General features: G+C 38.6%; 1 protein-coding gene across 1 annotated transcript in view; it reads left to right on the top strand.

Annotated features, from left to right (window-relative positions):
- POLR3B (RNA polymerase III subunit B) overlaps positions 1–17,560 on the top strand; it is a 74,542-nt gene that overhangs the window by 10,724 nt on the left and 46,258 nt on the right. Inside the window, exons 9-13 of the mRNA XM_008921965.3 lie at positions 6,547–6,669; positions 8,191–8,307; positions 8,817–8,951; positions 13,646–13,807; positions 17,122–17,322. Coding sequence (XP_008920213.1) covers positions 6,547–6,669; positions 8,191–8,307; positions 8,817–8,951; positions 13,646–13,807; positions 17,122–17,322 — 738 coding nt within the window. The remainder of the gene's footprint in view (positions 1–6,546; positions 6,670–8,190; positions 8,308–8,816; positions 8,952–13,645; positions 13,808–17,121; positions 17,323–17,560) is intronic.

A 17,560-nucleotide genomic window follows, 5' to 3' on the forward strand; every position in this document is an offset into this window, starting at 1 on the left:
CAGGAGGGCATGGCCCATGGGACTTGTCCTGCCAACAGCTGGGAACTCCTTCCTGTCCTATGATGCTCTGCTACTGCCTGTGGGTTTGCAGCCTGATACACTGTGTGTGCAGAAGGAAATTGGGCAGCAGCCTTAGTGTCACTGTTCGCAGGGAAGGTGGCTTAGGGCACAAAAATGCTGCTGCTTGGATCTAGGAAAAGCCCTCTTTTTGTCTTCACTGTAGTGTTTCACAGCACAGGTTTGTAGAGGTAGTATCAGCTCGAAAAAATGATTTGCCAGGAGAGGGCAGTACGTGCTCACGGCATCCGAACAGTCTGTGCCCGCAGCGCTGATACGTTGGCGTCGGCAAGTACAGGCTTGTGAATGTGACCACGGCTCTTGGGCTGGGTGAGAGTTGTAAGAATCGGTTTTCATGTAGGAAGTGCTTTGGTACTAGAAAATAGTTTAATAATTGAGTTTAGACTTGAGAAATAAATATCTGTTATCTCTGATGAAGCAAATTCTTCAAGTTGGAGGATGTTTTAGTGAGAGTGTTAAAGGAGGTTGAGAAGTTATTTATGGGCATAAATGCATGTAAAAGTGCCAGAATTAAGTTAAAAACTTTTGTGTTTCATCGAAGTGTTAATGTGGCTCTTAATCCGTTTGCTTCAGTAACAAACAGCTGGATTCCACCTTCACTTACAGACTTTTATTATATTTTGTCACCCTGTGCTGGTACAGACAAATACCCGCTCACGTAGAGTAACTGGTCTGGGTTATTAAGTCTGAGGAGATTGTTGTTGGGTTATTTTTCTAAAGCAGGATTTTTCTGACTATTTGATCACCTTCTGACAGTGCTTGCTATAATTATCTATACAGGTATCTTTTACATTTTAAATAATCTTGCATAGTTTTTCATTTACTGAATAAGAGTTTACAGTTTTTAGGAGCTCTTGGCTGTACTGCTTTTTAATTGTTTATGTTGATTTAATGAAGTAGCAAATTAGCTGAGTGTTCCATTCTTGACTGGTACTTAACTGTTCTCATGAGCAGTCATTTTCCTTACCTTTCCTTTAATGACACGAAATTCATGGATCTTCTATCCACTTTCTGTGAGTCTCCAGCTGGAACCTATAGCAGTCACCAGTCTCTGATCTTTTTTTCTTGGGCATTGCTGTGTTGTGGTATTGCTTTGTTCTATTTAACTACTAAAAGCAAGGTTACAAAGACAATAGCCCTGAAACTGGAGAATCCCTAAGTTAGGGATCCCTGTCCAACCTCAGCTCTCTCTTATTGACAGTTTTGTAAACAAGAGATTTGTTGGAAAACCTAGGAAAATAATTCCTTTCTGCTGACACCAAGCCTTGGGCATAGAGCATGTGTCTTGTTTTACTAGTAGATGTTCTGCTTCTTGTCATGTAGAGATCCACATCTGCAAGGGGCAGAGTTAAGCTGCACAGACAATCTCAAGTGCTGAAGTTTTGATTACCTTTGAATCCTTGCATTTTACTGTAGCCAGCTGCATGTATAGTTTCTAATTAAAAATAAACTAAGAAAGCAGTGGCAAATACTTATTGCTCTGCATTTCCTCCCAGACCAGCATCCAGGCTCCAAACAAGTTCCACAGACCTCGTGGTTTGACTAAGGAAACAAATAGTTATTGGTAGAGGGCTGCTATGCAGTGCACGGGCCACCTAGAGGGGACAGTGTTGTCAGGGACTCCCTGAGAGTCAGTGGGAGAAAGCTGAGCAATTTTGAATTGTCTTTCTAGTCCCAATAACTTTAATTGACCTGGTGTTCCTGCAAATCACTTAGGAAATAGATCAGGTGAAGAAAACCATTGTAATATTAGAGAAAAGAAAGCAAGTATTGGAGATCTGTCATCTACTGTGGATTTAAAGCTACTGCAACTGTAAAGTGGAGGTGTACTAATATATCCCTTAGACATATTTGTCAAAAACAAGGACTGTGAAATACAGAGCATTACAAACACCACCTACTGACAGAGCTGACACCTAAAATTCCTAAAGAGCTCCCTAGGCTGCAGCATAAGATCACCCTCATGCTCCAGACATAAAGTCAGGGAAGACTTAAGGCAAGACCTGAACATATTATTCCCTGGCCTTTCTTTTGGTGAGGAAGCTGTGGGGAAGGGTGGAAATAGAGTGGATCTAAAGGTCCCTTGATCTGGATAGGTAGGGGGACTGGATCATGTAGGGTCACCCTGAAGGAGGCGTCTGCCTTGCAGTTCGTCTTTATCCGTAACTGCAAACCCGAATGACCTTGTTCTGCTGCTTTGATTTTCTGCCATCCAGACCTGTAAGGATCTTTGGGTTTGGCACATTTAAATGTTACACAGCCAGTTGTGCCAAACACATATAAGTTGTGGTTTTGTGAAGTTTAGCACATTGACCACAACTGACTGAAATTTGATAGGCTACAAAAGGCATAGTGTCTGTTCTAGGACAGACTTGGAGTATCTGCTCTTCACATGTGGAGTTGTTAGAGATTTGTAGCTGTGCTAGCTTAAACAATCTTCCTTAACCTTTCTTCTTAGAAGTGACAAAAGCATTTGTGCAGTCCCTATATATGTAAATGCAGTCTTTGGTTTGAAGTAGTGATATAAATTGGACAATTTTGTCCCCAAAGTATGTATTCATTGAGGTTTGAAAGGGCTGTTAACTGCCTTGTAATGGGAAACAGACACAGCTAATTTGCTTCCTGCTTACTTTGTAACACTTCTTCATTAGTTAATATAAATACACAACCGCAGTGCTATTTAGGATGTCCTGAGTTGACTTGCAACCCGGGGAGACCTTTGTTTTAGCCGTGCCAGTTGTGCACAGCTCCTGGGGCTGTGTGAACTGTGCATAGTGGCTTTTTGAATATGTCAGGCTGTGAGGTACACATGCTTTACCTGGGGGGCTTGAGCAGTTTTAGGTAGCAGTGAGCGTTAGGGGACATGTGGAATATTTGTGTAGTATGTAAGGGTGTTTCTGTCCTGAAAAACGTCAGGCTTACAGGTGAGATGGTTTTGCAGGGAGCTCACTACATTGCAGTGAGTTAGAGCTTTTTGAAGGTAAGGACTGTTTTTCTTTTGTGTTCATGATCTTGATTTGGTAGACTTGAGTGAGTCCTGGGAGCTGAAGTAAGTGAAGGTTGCATGCTGCACCAAAACTGGTGAGAGAAGGAAGAGAATTATAAGTAACCTAAGGGACTTGAATGTTGAATTTTACGACCTGAGTCACTAGATGAAGAATCTTTAGTTCATGTTGGAACTATAAGGAGCTGCTCTAGGACCTGCGGCAAAAGATTTGAATAGCAGGTCAAGTTTCATTTTTACAAACTTGTGTTAGTCTTGGAGCTGTTTAGTTGCAGCTCTAGAGGAACAGCTGAATGGTGGTCTTACTGGATCTGCAGGATTATGAGTTCCCATGGCTGTAGTTTCATAGCTCGTATCTTCTGAATTATGAAAGCTCCAGACCAATTCTGTCTGTGATTTCAACCTTGAACTTCCCTGACATCTTTTTAATCCAGTCATCTGCCTGTCTCCATTCTGTAATTTAGCCTGATGGACTGCAGAACTACATTCTAGGGAAGTGCCATGGAAACGCCTAGACATCATCATTAAGACACCAGCTGGGGGAGGAAGAGCTGGGCTCACACTCTCTCGTGCACACTCTCCTGTGTACGTGTGTGTGCACACACAAATATTGATGTGCACACGTTTTGGTCAGTGGGAAGCTCTCTAGTCCTAGGAAGTGATTGGCCCCATTTGGACCACTTTCCCACTTGAACTCAGGATGATCTGAATATTCTGAGTGCTTGCTTTGACCTGTCTGGTTTATGTCCATTGACGACTAGCCTTCAACCATGCTCTTCAGCAGCCTGCTACCATCTCCCTCCTCATCCTTTAGCTGCCACTGTCAACTTATCCCTTTACAATGACTCCTTCTCCTCTCCCCTGTAAAATTATCCCTTTGTGGCATTGCCTTCCAATCAAAAAGAAACAAGACATCTTGTCTCCTGGTTTGCTTTTATGTTAATTCCCTTTCCCTCAGCTTTGTCCTGGGACCATAAGTGCTTTAAGCTTAGGGCCCATTCCTACATTGCACATCCTCAGTGTTTCTGTAACACAAGCAACAACCAAGGAATATTTTGTTGCTGACCTAATGAGGTTACAGGCTAGTTCTGAAGTACCTTTTTTGGTTTAGTTTGGTTTTTTAGTTGTTGGGTTTTTTGGGTTTGGTTGTTTTTTTTTTTAGAAGTGTAACATCAGGGCCAAATTTACTGAAAAACTAAGTGTTAACATTACAAACTGTCTGATAGCAGCATGGGCCTGTTGCTTGCCCCGTTAGTTTTGCAGGTAGGTGTATTTTTGCATGCAAGTTTGCTCAGGATTGTTGAGATTATAGAGGAGAATAAATAGGTTTACTTTTAGGCTGTCGTATCAGCACATCATCTTCAATCATTTGCCTAAGTTTCTGGTCATTACTCATAAATTAATTCCTCCCCATTTGCACATATCTAACAATACAATATATTGTTTGGTGGCAGATCCTAGCCTTTCCCACTCAGAAATTCAGAATTCTCAAGTGAATTTACTGCTACAAAGTTCAGCTAGAAAATCTATGCTGGTATAATGAAACATCCTATTCTCATCTTTTGATCAGCGAATCATGAAGTTAGAAAAAATTATCAGTCCTCTTTAATTTACTGTGGCTTTCTGGTTTTTTTAGTGGACAAAAGAGCATAGTAAAAATGAAGATTGACTTTTTTTTCCACTTTTTTTTTTCACTCATTTTATGGCACGATCTGGTTGCCATCCCATAATTAACCTGATGGACAGAAATAGGGTGATGTCGGCTTGCCGTTGATGTGCTTTAGATAAATACATTCGTGGTATATGTGTCTAGAATGGCACAAGAATTTTGTTCTTCTGTAGGCTAAGTACAATAATTTTATGAATCCAGTGGTCATTCCTAAACTAGTTTGCTGGTCAGCTATTAAGTCCTAGACACATGGAAAAACTACTGTTGTGAAGCTTCCATGCTTTTGTAGACTTTCTTACGAGTCTAGCTCTTGGGCAATGAGGGATTTTGTTAACTTCTCTGCTGAGGTTTTTTAACTACTGTGTGACCTTATTTAAAGGGGTGAGGAAGTGTAATAATACTTGAAAAACAGAGATCTCAACTGCAGTAATATCACATGGGCAAATGCTGGTTCTGAAAAGAGCCTTGAGATCAGAGGGGTAACTACTCAGTGGGAACAAACTGTGATGAAACACGCTTACCCAGTGAAGTAATGGTGTCTTGATTTGGCACTCAGCTCTGTCTGAGATGGTGGAATTGTGATCTGTGCTTTGCACTAAAAGAGGAGTGTCCTTACCCTGTTATGAGCGTATGGTATTTTTTCACTCCTTTTAGTTTCTAATAAACCACAAGGTGAAAAGACAAAGTTTGAGTTTAAAGGAACTTCAGCCAATCACTTCTTTGTTGAAAAAGAAAGAAGTGAAAGAAAAAAGAAAAAGAGGAAGCTGGATACTTCACAATTAGAGCAACAGTTTTGCAAGGGAATAGCATTAGCTAGGTGTTAAGCAAAGTGACACTCAATGAAGGCAAAAAGAAGAGAAGGTATTTCTGCGTTTTTGAGGAGAATGTGACTTTTTGGGATACTGCCAGTTTTTAATGAGAACCAGAATACTAGGATCTACATAGGCCATTATTTACAATGGTCTTTGTGGCAGGCAGTTTGGAGAATAATGTGAATGCAAACGTAACTTCCTCGCAAAGTTCTGAGAAACATATTATAACTCAGCCAGAAGAGGTTTAGTGAGATTATTCCATTTCTTGGTATGGCAGTGCTCCAGGCAAATGTGTGAAGGGGGGAGCTTTAGCACCATCTGGAATCCACAAAAGCCTTCACTGCTGGCTGCCACCTTGAAACACTTACTGATAGAGAGATTTTTCTAAACCTGTTAAGAGCTTTCTTAGTTTATTAAGCTCTTTTCCGCGGTATAAAGTCTAACAAGGTGTCCAAGGATCAGTGAAATAACAGAATGTCTTTCAAGTGGAATTGTGAAGTCATCTTCTAAATGCAGAGAGCTGCAAAGGAGGTAAATTGTAAACGTTTCTCAAATATGATGTGCTACATCACAGTCAGCTGAGTTTGCAGAATTGCTTGTGGTAAGAGACTGTGTGTACTCTTTCAACAAATTTCGTCTTCCTTTCTTTATTCTGACTTGGTTTTCATTGTTACACACATTGGGTTGTTATTACCTAGTTTGTTTTTTTTCTTAACTAAAAAACCATAGAATTTAACTCCTATCAGTGAAGGAAAAAAATGGCTCCCCAAAAAGTCTGTGTGTTCCTGCTGCTTATCAAGATTTCCATTTAACTTTCTTCCATAGCTAGAATATGTGCTGCCAGTGCCAGATGGCACAGTTTCTTAGAGAAGAGCTAGCTCTTGCTTAGTAGTAATGCAGACAAACAATACCAAATTAGCATAAGCAAATGTCAGTGAGTTAACATAAAGCCTTGTTATTTCTGTCTTTTCTTCTTTTCCTAGGCCATGGGTGTTGAGAGTGACCAGGAGATTGTACAAATGATTGGCACAGAGGAACATGTGATGGCTGCATTTGCTCCTAGCCTGGAAGAATGCCAAAAAGCTCAGATCTTTACACAGATGCAGGTGTGTCTTTTCACATGGCCAGAGGCCATAAAAATCCAAAGACAGTGGGTATTGACCACTTTGCTGTGTCAGCAGTGGACATACACTTTTGTTTTAAGGTTTGTTTTGGGGGGTTATTTTAAGCTGTGGCTTTTTAAGGGGTCAGGACTTGTCAAACATGAGACTTTACTTTCATTTCTTAACTGGGGAAAAAAAGTCAAAGTCAAAAAAGGCTTTGTTTTCAGAAGCCTGGTATTATGTTTTAATGACCTAAGCCTATATATGACAAGTAGCAATGTCCATAAAATTAGGGGTTTTTTTCTGAGGACTATGCCCATTTTTAAATAGGAATTGCACACCCCATTTCTCAGAAGCCCTATTAATGTGGGTATGACCATTTCATTATGAGTAGATGTTCTCCTCCAATTCTAATTAATCTCTTCTATGAAGCCCATAATAGTAGCCACCCTCTGTCCTGCTAAAGACTTACCAGAGTTCTCTTAGCTCATGTACTTTTTTAAGTAACTGGAACATGGGCCATTTTTCTGGGAGTGTTTCCATCATGTACATACTAATCTGCTAGAAGAAGCTTTTGAAGATTAATCTTACTTTGCTCTTTTGTTGTAAACTTTGTCAAATCTTTCCCTGTGTGATGCTGAGTGTTGTAAAGTGAACATCTTTCTGGTTTTCGTCTTCTGGGGCTTTAGAGGGTTAGAGGTAGCTTAAAGAGCTCCTAATTCAGAGTCAGAAGTGTGAAATGCTGATGCTGGAGGAACACAGATGAATGTGAAGCATCCAGGAGGGTAGAGAAACAGAAATACAGAAGTTACTCTGTGCCAGAAATGTCAGATGAAATTAATAGAGAGCTAGCTATTTGCAGAGGAAGATAAGAGATGGAAAGGATAGTCTGTCATTTAGTAGAGAGGGTAATTCTTTCGCACAGCTTCATGGCTTCATTTCCAGGCAGGAACTTCCTGTGTGGGCTTGAATAGTTTCTTGACTCTGAATTCTGCAGACTGATTGACAACTGGTAAGAGTAAGAATCCATTAATCACTGTAGAGTACTCCAGAGACTGACGTGGATGCCACACAGTAGCTTTTGTGGATATTAAACAGTGAGTGCTACCTCATGGTTTAATATCTGAATGAAACTTAGCAAGTACACAAAAGAACCAGAGGTTAAAATTCTAATAAATTCACTAGATGTCTTTTGCATTTATAGAATTCTTTTTTCTGTGTTTCTACAATATTCTTTCTTTAATATTGTAGTATTTATGTATTTTCACCACTTTCCATTCCAAATGTCATCAACCTATGATAAACATGTTGTCTGTTTAATTATAGTAAATTGTGTGAATTTTCAAGAGTTTTTTTTTATTAGCATCACTTACATCTTTGTTGGTTTGCAGGTTGCTCGGAGTTTGTATCATCTGTGGCTGGTGGGATTGCACATGTTGAGGAATACATACAGATCTCCATATGTGTATATTTGTGTAGGTTACAATTCTGATATTAACTCAGGTTAATTCTGTTTCTTGACAGGCATTGAAGTACATTGGAAACAAAGTAAGAAGGCAAAGGATGTGGGGAGGCCCAAAGAAAACAAAGATGGAAGAAGCCCGAGAGCTGTTGGCTTCAACTATTCTGACCCATGTTCTTGTATGTAACGTTCTAGTTTTTTTCTAAACTGGGATACGGTTGTGTGATTATTTATGCTGTGAGCTTTGTTGGCAGAGAAAAATGTCTTTGATGTCTTTGTAGCTGAGATAAAGTAAATCATCCTCAAAATAAAGGGGAAGACTTGGATTGAGTCAAAGAAATCTTTATGAAATCCTGTACCATTGAACTACTTATCATACTGTGCATTTTTTTTTTTCTGCACTGCCAGGCAGTATCAGCTGTTAGTTCAGGACCTTCATGTCATGACCTATACCTTTATTCTGATTTACTTTCATTTATTATCTGTTTCAAAGTCACTAATGTTTTTGGTTTTTTGCATTTTTTAAGAAAAAGCCTCACAAATCCCTTTTGTAACTCCTCAATCAGCCCAGATTACCAGTGATTTAAATGGATGTGTTTGTCTGAATAAGAACTAAGGAATTGATCCTGAAGCATTGGTATATTTTTGTTTTGTTGAGGGCTTTTTTGATTTTTTTTTTTGTTTACAGGTGAAAGAATTCAATTTTCGTGCCAAGTGCATATACACAGCAGTGATGGTACGCAGAGTAATTTTGGCTCAAGGAGAAAATAAAGTAGATGACAGAGACTACTATGGAAATAAACGTTTGGAGTTAGCAGGGCAGGTGAGTTTTTACTTCAGAGCAAAGTGTTGTTTTGGGGTTTTGTTATTATCTGCTTTTAAAAATGCAGGATAGGGAGCATTTGTGTCTTCTCAGTTGAAGTGTTTTTCCTCTCATTTTATTTTTGTTGGCTTTTCTGTGTTGACTCACAGATATGCTTCCCCGATTGAGACTAATAAATTATATCCTTGCTTCTGTATTGCCTCTTTATACCAGATAAAAGGACAGAGCAGTGCAAACAAGGCATCACTTCTAGTTCTGTTGTAACACTGTTAGTGCTAAGAAGACAGCATTAAGATCCATCTTCCAGTGTTCCCCTCTAAGCAGCTGGGTAAGGGAATAAACTGGGAACAAGGAGGTGCCTGCATGTCAGGTCCAGGCTGTCCCATTGTGGAGAACCCAGCTTGTGTAGCAGCTCACAGAACAGCCACTCAAGCCTCCTGTAATTTGGAGCCCATAAGATTGCTTATTTGTTGTCAGCTGCTTTTCTGGCCTCTAGAGTAGCATGAATTAACAAAGTAAGTGGTTCGAGGTTAACTGGAGCAACTGATGGAAGTGGATTGTGTGGACTTCTCTGCTTGCAGAATTTTGGCACTGGAAGTGGTGGAATCAGTAACAAATGGCTGTGAAGGAGGGGAGTGGTTTGAGGTCTCTGACTGGCACCATTCTTCTGCAGAGAGGGTGGCAGTTCTCAGCTATTGGCCAAACTACATTCCCCTAATGCAGTGGGAATTTGCTTATCAGATGAAGGAACTGCATGAATTTTATCTTGCCATGTGTGGTTATTTGGTTAAATAGTTTGTATTAGGACTGGACTTACTTGCTGTGCTCGGTGTTAATGTAAGTTGGAGTTTTGGTATCATCCCTAGTTGTTGATCATGGTCAGAAATTCAGACCATATACTAAATGCACCAGATTGCAGAAACTCTCCATCTCTGCTGCCCACACCATTTGTATTGGGTTTTCTGTTGCAGCACATGTAAAAATATCTGTTCCTTTTTGTTCATATCCCATGAAAATTCTCATTTTATTGTACTTTTTAAGATGTGTGCTTGCATGTTGTCTCACACTCTTCCTTCTTCTCCTGCCCTGTCCTCCATGCACTCATGTGAACACACACACAGAGAGCGTGCAGTCATTTTAGAGTAAGAAACATGTGCTTTGCTTCCTAGTTTTCTGAAGAAACTAAGATGACACTCTTGAATGCTTTCAAAGCACAAATATAAGGGGAAAAAAGTCTTCCTAAGCTGTTAGGAAAAGAAATTCATTCTTCAAATTAGTATGTTTACTGTAAATCAAATTTTTAATCTTCTGCTAAGGCAGAATATATTTCTAAAGTGTAAGGGGTAGTGAGTGGATATTAGGGCAATATTCTAATGGGATAAATATTTTAAGCTGTAATGGATTTATTTGGTTTCAGGTGTAATGTTGTTGCTGTAGTTCGGTATGACTTTAATCAATAAAATTAGTTGTTGCTTTGTCATTGTATTGTTCTTACTTAACTGGATTAAAGGATTAAAGGAGTTTTTCCCTGAGATTTTTAGAGGCAGAAAGTAGAGCAGGTAAAAAAGTTTTCTGCAAGCTCTAAGAAGAATGCCTCTGCTCACACAGGTGTTAACAACCAAAACAGTTTTAAATTAACTGGGAAGAGGTTTTAAATGTAGAGGGTCATCATAACAAAACCAATATGTTTCTTTTCTACATCAAGGGGAACTATTCAGGGGTTGTAACACTTGATTAAGAGTAGTTTTTTTCTCTCTTGTAGTATTTTAAGTTCTTATTTCAAGCTGAACACTTGAATTCCTCTTTGCCACGTTATTGGTGAAATATTAATTTGATTGGATTCCAGACTAAAAAGTGTGGAGATTTTTCGCCAGTTTCTAGATGTTTATGTTTAGCTAAAGTTTCTGTGGATAAAATGGTTGGTGGTGGTTTGTTTGTTTTGGGCTTTTTTTTTTTTTTTTAATGCCAACATGTTCCTGGCATAAAAATCCTGTTGATTTACAATTTGAATAAAGAAAAAAAAAAAAAAGAAAGTATTCCCATGCGAGAAGAAAAACATAGCGGTCTAAACAATGTAAAGACATAAAAGGCATTGTGTTTATAAAAATGTGTGAAAACAATAGCTGCTAATTTCACACCCCATGGGACAAGAGAATACGAAATGTGCTTTAGCTTTAGATAACAGAGTTGTATCCACTCGCCAAGCTGGTTTACAGAGCTTTCTCTTAGTCTTTCTGCCACTAGAGGCTCGGTAGGCCAGGTGCCAGCTGAGGTGTTAGCAAAACCTACCGATTTCAGGCTTAATCTTTTCACCTACCTTTTCTCTTTCCTTAATGTGTTCATTATTTGCTAAGCATTACTCTGTTCTTTGTCCTCGTTTTTTTTTGTTTCTAATGCAGCTTGCTTTGTATGGGTGAGATATGGAACAGCACCAAAATCCGGCACCCTGGAAAGCAAGGGATTTCTACCCTGTGACAAAAGAATACCGCCTTGACTTCAGAGATTGCCTAATCCCAGCTGTTCTGATAATATAATTAAGGCTGCCTAATGTCTTTAATTTTGCAACCAGTTTGTGTGAAAGGGAGAATTTGGCACTCTAAAGGCTTAAACGCTAAATAGCAATCTCAAGGCGCCTAATTAGAATTCTCTGACATTAAGCTAATTGCTGAAACTGTATTTCAGCAGCTTAACTTCTTTATTAATTTTTCTCAGGATTTTCAATGAAAATCAATTGATGAGCTGTCAGTATTTTTTTTCCTTAAATATAATTTGCTCTTTCGTGCTCCTTTCTGAAGCAGGCTGAAAGGCCTTGGACTAACTATGAAATCCACTGAATATTATCAGTGGCATTCCATCCTTTTTCTTTAATCTCTTGCTCTTGACCTAGATAATGTGGTTATTGTGAGATTCTTCTTTGCCAGATAGTCAGAGCTCTTACAGAGCAAGAATCTGTGAGTGAAATTGGCAAAGTATGACACTTTTCAGACTAGCAAATAGTAGCAAGTTGCTGTACTTGGGGTGTAACTCACGTTATTAGTTCAGGGAACGGGAAGGATAGTGTGGCTTTATAATCCTGATGGCATACAGAATTATGACATTTTTGCAATTTTGTGATCAAGGACTCAAATATTTAGACATTTTCTGAGTGATTTTTAAGTGTTCCATTAAATGTTTTGTCAAATGTTTAAAGCTTGCTCAAACTTGTGGAGATCAAATGGATGCCATGGTTTATTTCAAAGGAGTCTAGTTCTTATTTAACAAGACTAACAGACATCTTAAAACTGTGCAGGTTCCTTCCTTTTACTTTTTCCTTACTTTTGAAATGCTTCCCTCATAGTCTAGTTTTTGGAGACTTCAGTGAGTTCTCCTTCCTAATACAATGCTTCATAAAAGATGCTTTTATTTCTGATGGAAATCTTACTTAAATTAACTGTGATATCGCAGATGAGTTGCAAGTGACTGGATTTATTTTGACAGTGGTGACAGTATAACTTTGTAACTGTTAAGGGTATTATAAACATCAGAAGGGAAAGAAGGTCTGGGACAACTTCCTTTCATGCCAAGATCAGCACTAAAACACTCATTTTCCAAGCAAAATGGCTCTGTTCAGAGTGGCAGTAGAATTCCATTTTTGTCAAGGGTTAGTGTACGGCGTGTATTGTCATTGGTTTTACAATTTAAGTGTTTCTTGTGTCTTAAAAAGTAGACTGTCAAAGATAATCCAGTCTTGCTCTCTGAGAAAGCCAGTGGGAGCGTTTTGTTGCAAATCAAGGGTCTGTCCCGAGCTTCCCGGTGTTATTTACTGCACTTATATTCTTAACTGCATTTGTGATGCCAGTGAGGTAGCTTGTAATTTAAGTTAGCTGCTTTACAGTGTCATTTGCCAAATGCTTTGGCCAGCCCAGCTGGGGAATGTAGGTAGAGGAAAGCAAATGAAAGCTAGTGGACAATGCCAATGATAGAGGAATGAGTGGTTTGCTTCCTTGTCTCCAAAAGGTGAGGAACGGTGGTGACTATGTCTGACAGAGACAGTTACAATTCAGTTTAATTCTGCATATACAGAAATTAAATGGTACAATTGATTCCAGAATGTCTTAGCTGTGATGGATGAATACATGGATTGTTCAAGGCTACGATGTATTTGTATGCTGGGAACTACCCTTTCTGGCTTTGGTAGCTACTGCATTTTTAGTTCTTCTGGCACTTGGGGCTGCTGCAGAGTTGAGTCCCAGGACAGGACTGCCAGGCTTTCGAATTTACCCTGTTTGTTTGCAAAGCTAAGCATTGTGAATACTTAAAATGTATCATGTAATGCAGATTTAAGTGTTTTGAAAAGCTGTTAGTGTCTGCAAGGAGAGGCTGAGCAAACTGAAGAAGCAAAGCAAATTGGAGAGTGAAAAAAGTCAGATCAAAAACTTCGGTAGCCTTGCCTTTTCATGGCTATTTTAACAACTAAAAGTTATTAATATACATATACAGGAAATAATTGGTTTTAAAAGCAGCACTTTTGAATGGTTCTCTTGCTGGGTTGTTTTATTTTAACTGACAAGAAGGATAAAGGCAGAAGTATTAAATGTGTTTCCCCTCCCTGGGTTGTTTTATTTTAACTGACAAGAAGGATAAAGGCAGAAGTATTAAATGTGTTTCCCCTCCCTTTCTCCATTTCCCTTAATCCAGCTGTTTTGTATTTCCAGCTTCTTTCTCTTCTGTTTGAAGATTTGTTCAAAAAATTTAACTCTGAACTGAAGAAGATTGCTGACCAGGTAATCCCCAAGCAACGTGCAGCTCAGTTTGATGTCGTGAAGCATATGCGTCAAGACCAGATCACCAATGGCATGGTCAATGCCATCTCCACAGTAAGTGGGTTTGTTCTCATTTTGGTATGGGGAGTTTTTTCACCCTAGTGAAAAACATTATGGAAATGTGCAAATTCTCTTCTGATGAATCTACTGTTTTTTGTTTGAAGAGGGCATCTATTTAACATCCTTTATAGATTAAAGTTACAAAACTCTGTGACGGGCAGGGCTTTTGGAATTCACTGAAGAATAAATAATCATGAAGCCACTTTTATTTCAAAGTGATGTTTTTGTGTTTGTGAAGGAATGGTAGAAACAAGCAAATTTAGAATAATGATCATTGTATTTATCCAACGTGCTGTCTTCTAGGTTCTACTTGACTATGGTGTGTTTTTTTTATTATTTTATGGATTTAGCTAGAGTCTGGTTACATCATTTGTCCACAAGATGGTTGGAAAACTGTGAAAACAAACGGAACCAACCAACCAACCAAAAACAAATAAACAAAATAAAAACCCAAACAACACCAAAACTCAAACCCAAAAAAACCCCACACCAAACAAACCAACAATCACTACCTTAAATTTAAGCTCTTTAAGGGCAGTACCTTTTCATTTTAAAGTTGCTACTATGAACAAATTTTCAACTTACAAGTTAGTACTTCTCTGCTAATGATACTGAACTATTTAACAGGGAAATCTGCTGCATGCCATAGTATTGAAAAAAAAACCCTGATAATTAGCCTTTAAATATTTTTCTTAGTTGGATTTTAGCCTGTGTCTGCCTTCTGCTGGAATGGATATTTTCGTTCATACCAGTGGACAAGAACAATAATAGTTACTAACTTTATATTTTACCTCAGACATCTGCTAGAGCAATTTGTGAGATTGTTCCTGAAACCTGTCTACTCGCTTGTAAATTACTTTGAAATCCATGATTTTTTAAAAGAAATTAGATTAGACTTAAGTATTTTAAGAGCTGGTAAAAATTGTGGAACCTAATTTTTAATCTTTGGAGCTCTTGAGAGGGCTTTTCTGCCTAGCATGAAATTAAAGTTTTTCTTTTTTGGTTCTTGTGAACAAAATTAACTCCACAAATTGCATCCAAAGCCACCAGCAGTCTGTAACTTACAAATCCTGGTGTTAAAGCTTATCACTGTTTAATTTTATGAGTGCCCCAAATGTAGTTAAATCTCTACAGTGCACGTAACCAAAACAATTGACAGATTTGTTTCTCTAAATGCTGGGGCTTTCTTCTAGCTGGTGCCAGTTTTTCCATTTGGACTGACAGAGATAAATCTGCAAATATTCAGTACATATTCAGTAAAGTCTTCCTTCTTCCACTGTCTTTGGACTTTTTTTTACTGCCACATAGGCAGTTAAACACCATCTGCTCTTAAGCATTGAAAAATAATTTATCAGGAACAATGCCCAGTGCACACTATTCAAGAGATTAAGCAAATACCGTAAAAATCATTCTTGGAAGTGACAATCTCCAATCTCACCAGAATGCTTCAATGATATTCTCCAAGAGCATGAAATAACTCGGCGGATTCATAATTACACCAGTAGCATGCAAAAGAATTCATAGCCCTGCTGCATCAACTACAGTTGTGTTCAGTGATATTTCCTACAGGTTGTCTTCTTACCCTGGAAAATACCTATCCTGATAGAAATTTCAGCATCTGAAGAATCACCTGATGCTACTGAGGGAGCAACTTCCTGTTCACAGGAGTTCTTGATAGGGAGTTCTCAACTGAGGGTGGTCTCACAACTGCCCTGGGCCCATTTTGGTTTGGGATTTTTGGCAACTTTTGAAGGATTCAGCACAAAGAATTTTTTGTAATGTTTCTTCAGGCACCATTTTTACCTCCTTTTTCCTCCAGTCTTTTTGATTTCAGATTCTTATAGGCAGTGAAGAAGAAATCACATGCTAATTGAAACTATAGATGCAATAATTTCTAGTGTGAGGAAAAAAATACTCATTTATTTTGGTCTTCCATAATTCTTCCATAATTCTCATAATTCCTAGTCTTTAAAGAATGAAATGGTCAGTGAGTGAACCCTTCCCAAGAATGCTGAGGAGATGAACAGGTTTCTTTTGACTGCCTTACCGTTGGGCATTTTGTCTTCCCATTTTCTATTACAAATTTGAGACTATTTGATAGTCTCTTCAGTAGAAGAAAATAGCAAAATCAGTTGTATCAGTGGTGGTTTCTTGCTGTTCATCACTAAATGGGATTGTGCTGTTAATGTGTGAATAAAGAAGCCAAGCAAATCACCCTCTAAAAGGCTTTTGGTGTAGTATAGCAAGCAAGCTTCAAATTATTTGTTAGTATTGGGTAGCTGGGTTTGTCAAAAAGGCTACAGGAATTAGCAGAAGGCAATCTCTGGGGAAATGTTATCTTTGGACTGGCCAGTAACATGGTGCCTGGAGTAAGTAGTTATATTTCAGACAGAAACTTTCTGTACCCAATGACTCAGGTGCTGAGAACTGTATCTGATGTAGATGTCATGAAGGCAAAAATTGTAGTGCCAAATTTCAAGATTACAGTAGAGATTATTAAATCTGCTTGGCATTGAAACATATTTGTGTCCTAGAACATTGTCTGAACTTTCTTTTCCTAATTAAAACCACAAGTGGTAGTACTTGTGACAGTCCTGAAACATGAAAACTCTGGTATATGCATGGATCTTGCATTTCATACTTGGTGTAATCCTACCAGGGAAGTTGGATAGACCTACTCCACACACACACACACACACACACACACACACACACACGCACAAACACACAAACTCTTCTGTGAGAAGACACATCAGTGAGTCTTTTTTCTCTGGATTCTAAAAACAAAAGGCTTCAAGAAAGTACAGAGGGCTTTGATGTCAGACTTCTCTAGCATAAATGCCTGTGCTTCCTACAAAAATAACAAATCACGAAAAAGGCAAAAGTGGAAGCTGGTGGGATCTATTGTAAAAGTGTTACTTCACTCAAAAGACCTTTTTTTACAAAAAAAACCCCCAACAAACTATAAAACGAGAACAGAAAATAATTCAATTTATCTAAATTTGAATATGGATTTATCTATAAGGGACAGATGAAGAAGAATCTGTGTGTGATTGACTATATAATAGCAAAAGTATCTTCTCATCTGAAACAGCAGTTCTTTTGTTTCAACTTTTTTTTAATACTTAGTACAGATACACTGTGACTAGGAGTTTATATGCAGAAAGGTAATTAGAAAGTTGTTTTATATAAATGGGCAACATCTGCTTTGCAAAGCTCCTCAGATATCACTCTGTCTAGATACTGGAAAAATTCAAGACAGGGATAAACTGAAATAATTTTTTTAAAACACAAATTTTATTCTACAGGGAAATTGGTCTCTAAAGAGATTCAAAATGGACCGCCAGGGTGTGACGCAAGTATTGTCCCGCTTGTCTTATATATCTGCTCTGGGAATGATGACTAGAATCTCTTCTCAGTTTGAAAAGACAAGGAAAGTGAGTGGTCCTCGATCATTACAACCATCTCAGTGGGGGATGCTCTGCCCTTCTGACACTCCTGAAGGAGAGGTGAGGAATTGCTCTTTTGCTTTCTGTGTTTCTTATCCTGAGGAATGGAGACACCTGTTTATTTTGAAGCAGGTGATCCTCCATCAGAGGAAGAATTCTGATGGGGAGGTTTCTGGAGGGGTAGATTATCCTCAGCCTGAAAATACAACTTGTCTATCTTCTGACAACCCTCTTTACATCCTGGTCTTCCTTACTATACTGCCTTCTTTCTCCAGAGTGGGTTGTCTGGAAACAGTTC

This window comes from Manacus vitellinus, unplaced genomic scaffold, assembly GCF_001715985.3.
Source record: "Manacus vitellinus isolate BGI_N305 unplaced genomic scaffold, ASM171598v3 scaffold_5_pilon, whole genome shotgun sequence".
Taxonomy (NCBI): domain Eukaryota; kingdom Metazoa; phylum Chordata; class Aves; order Passeriformes; family Pipridae; genus Manacus; species Manacus vitellinus.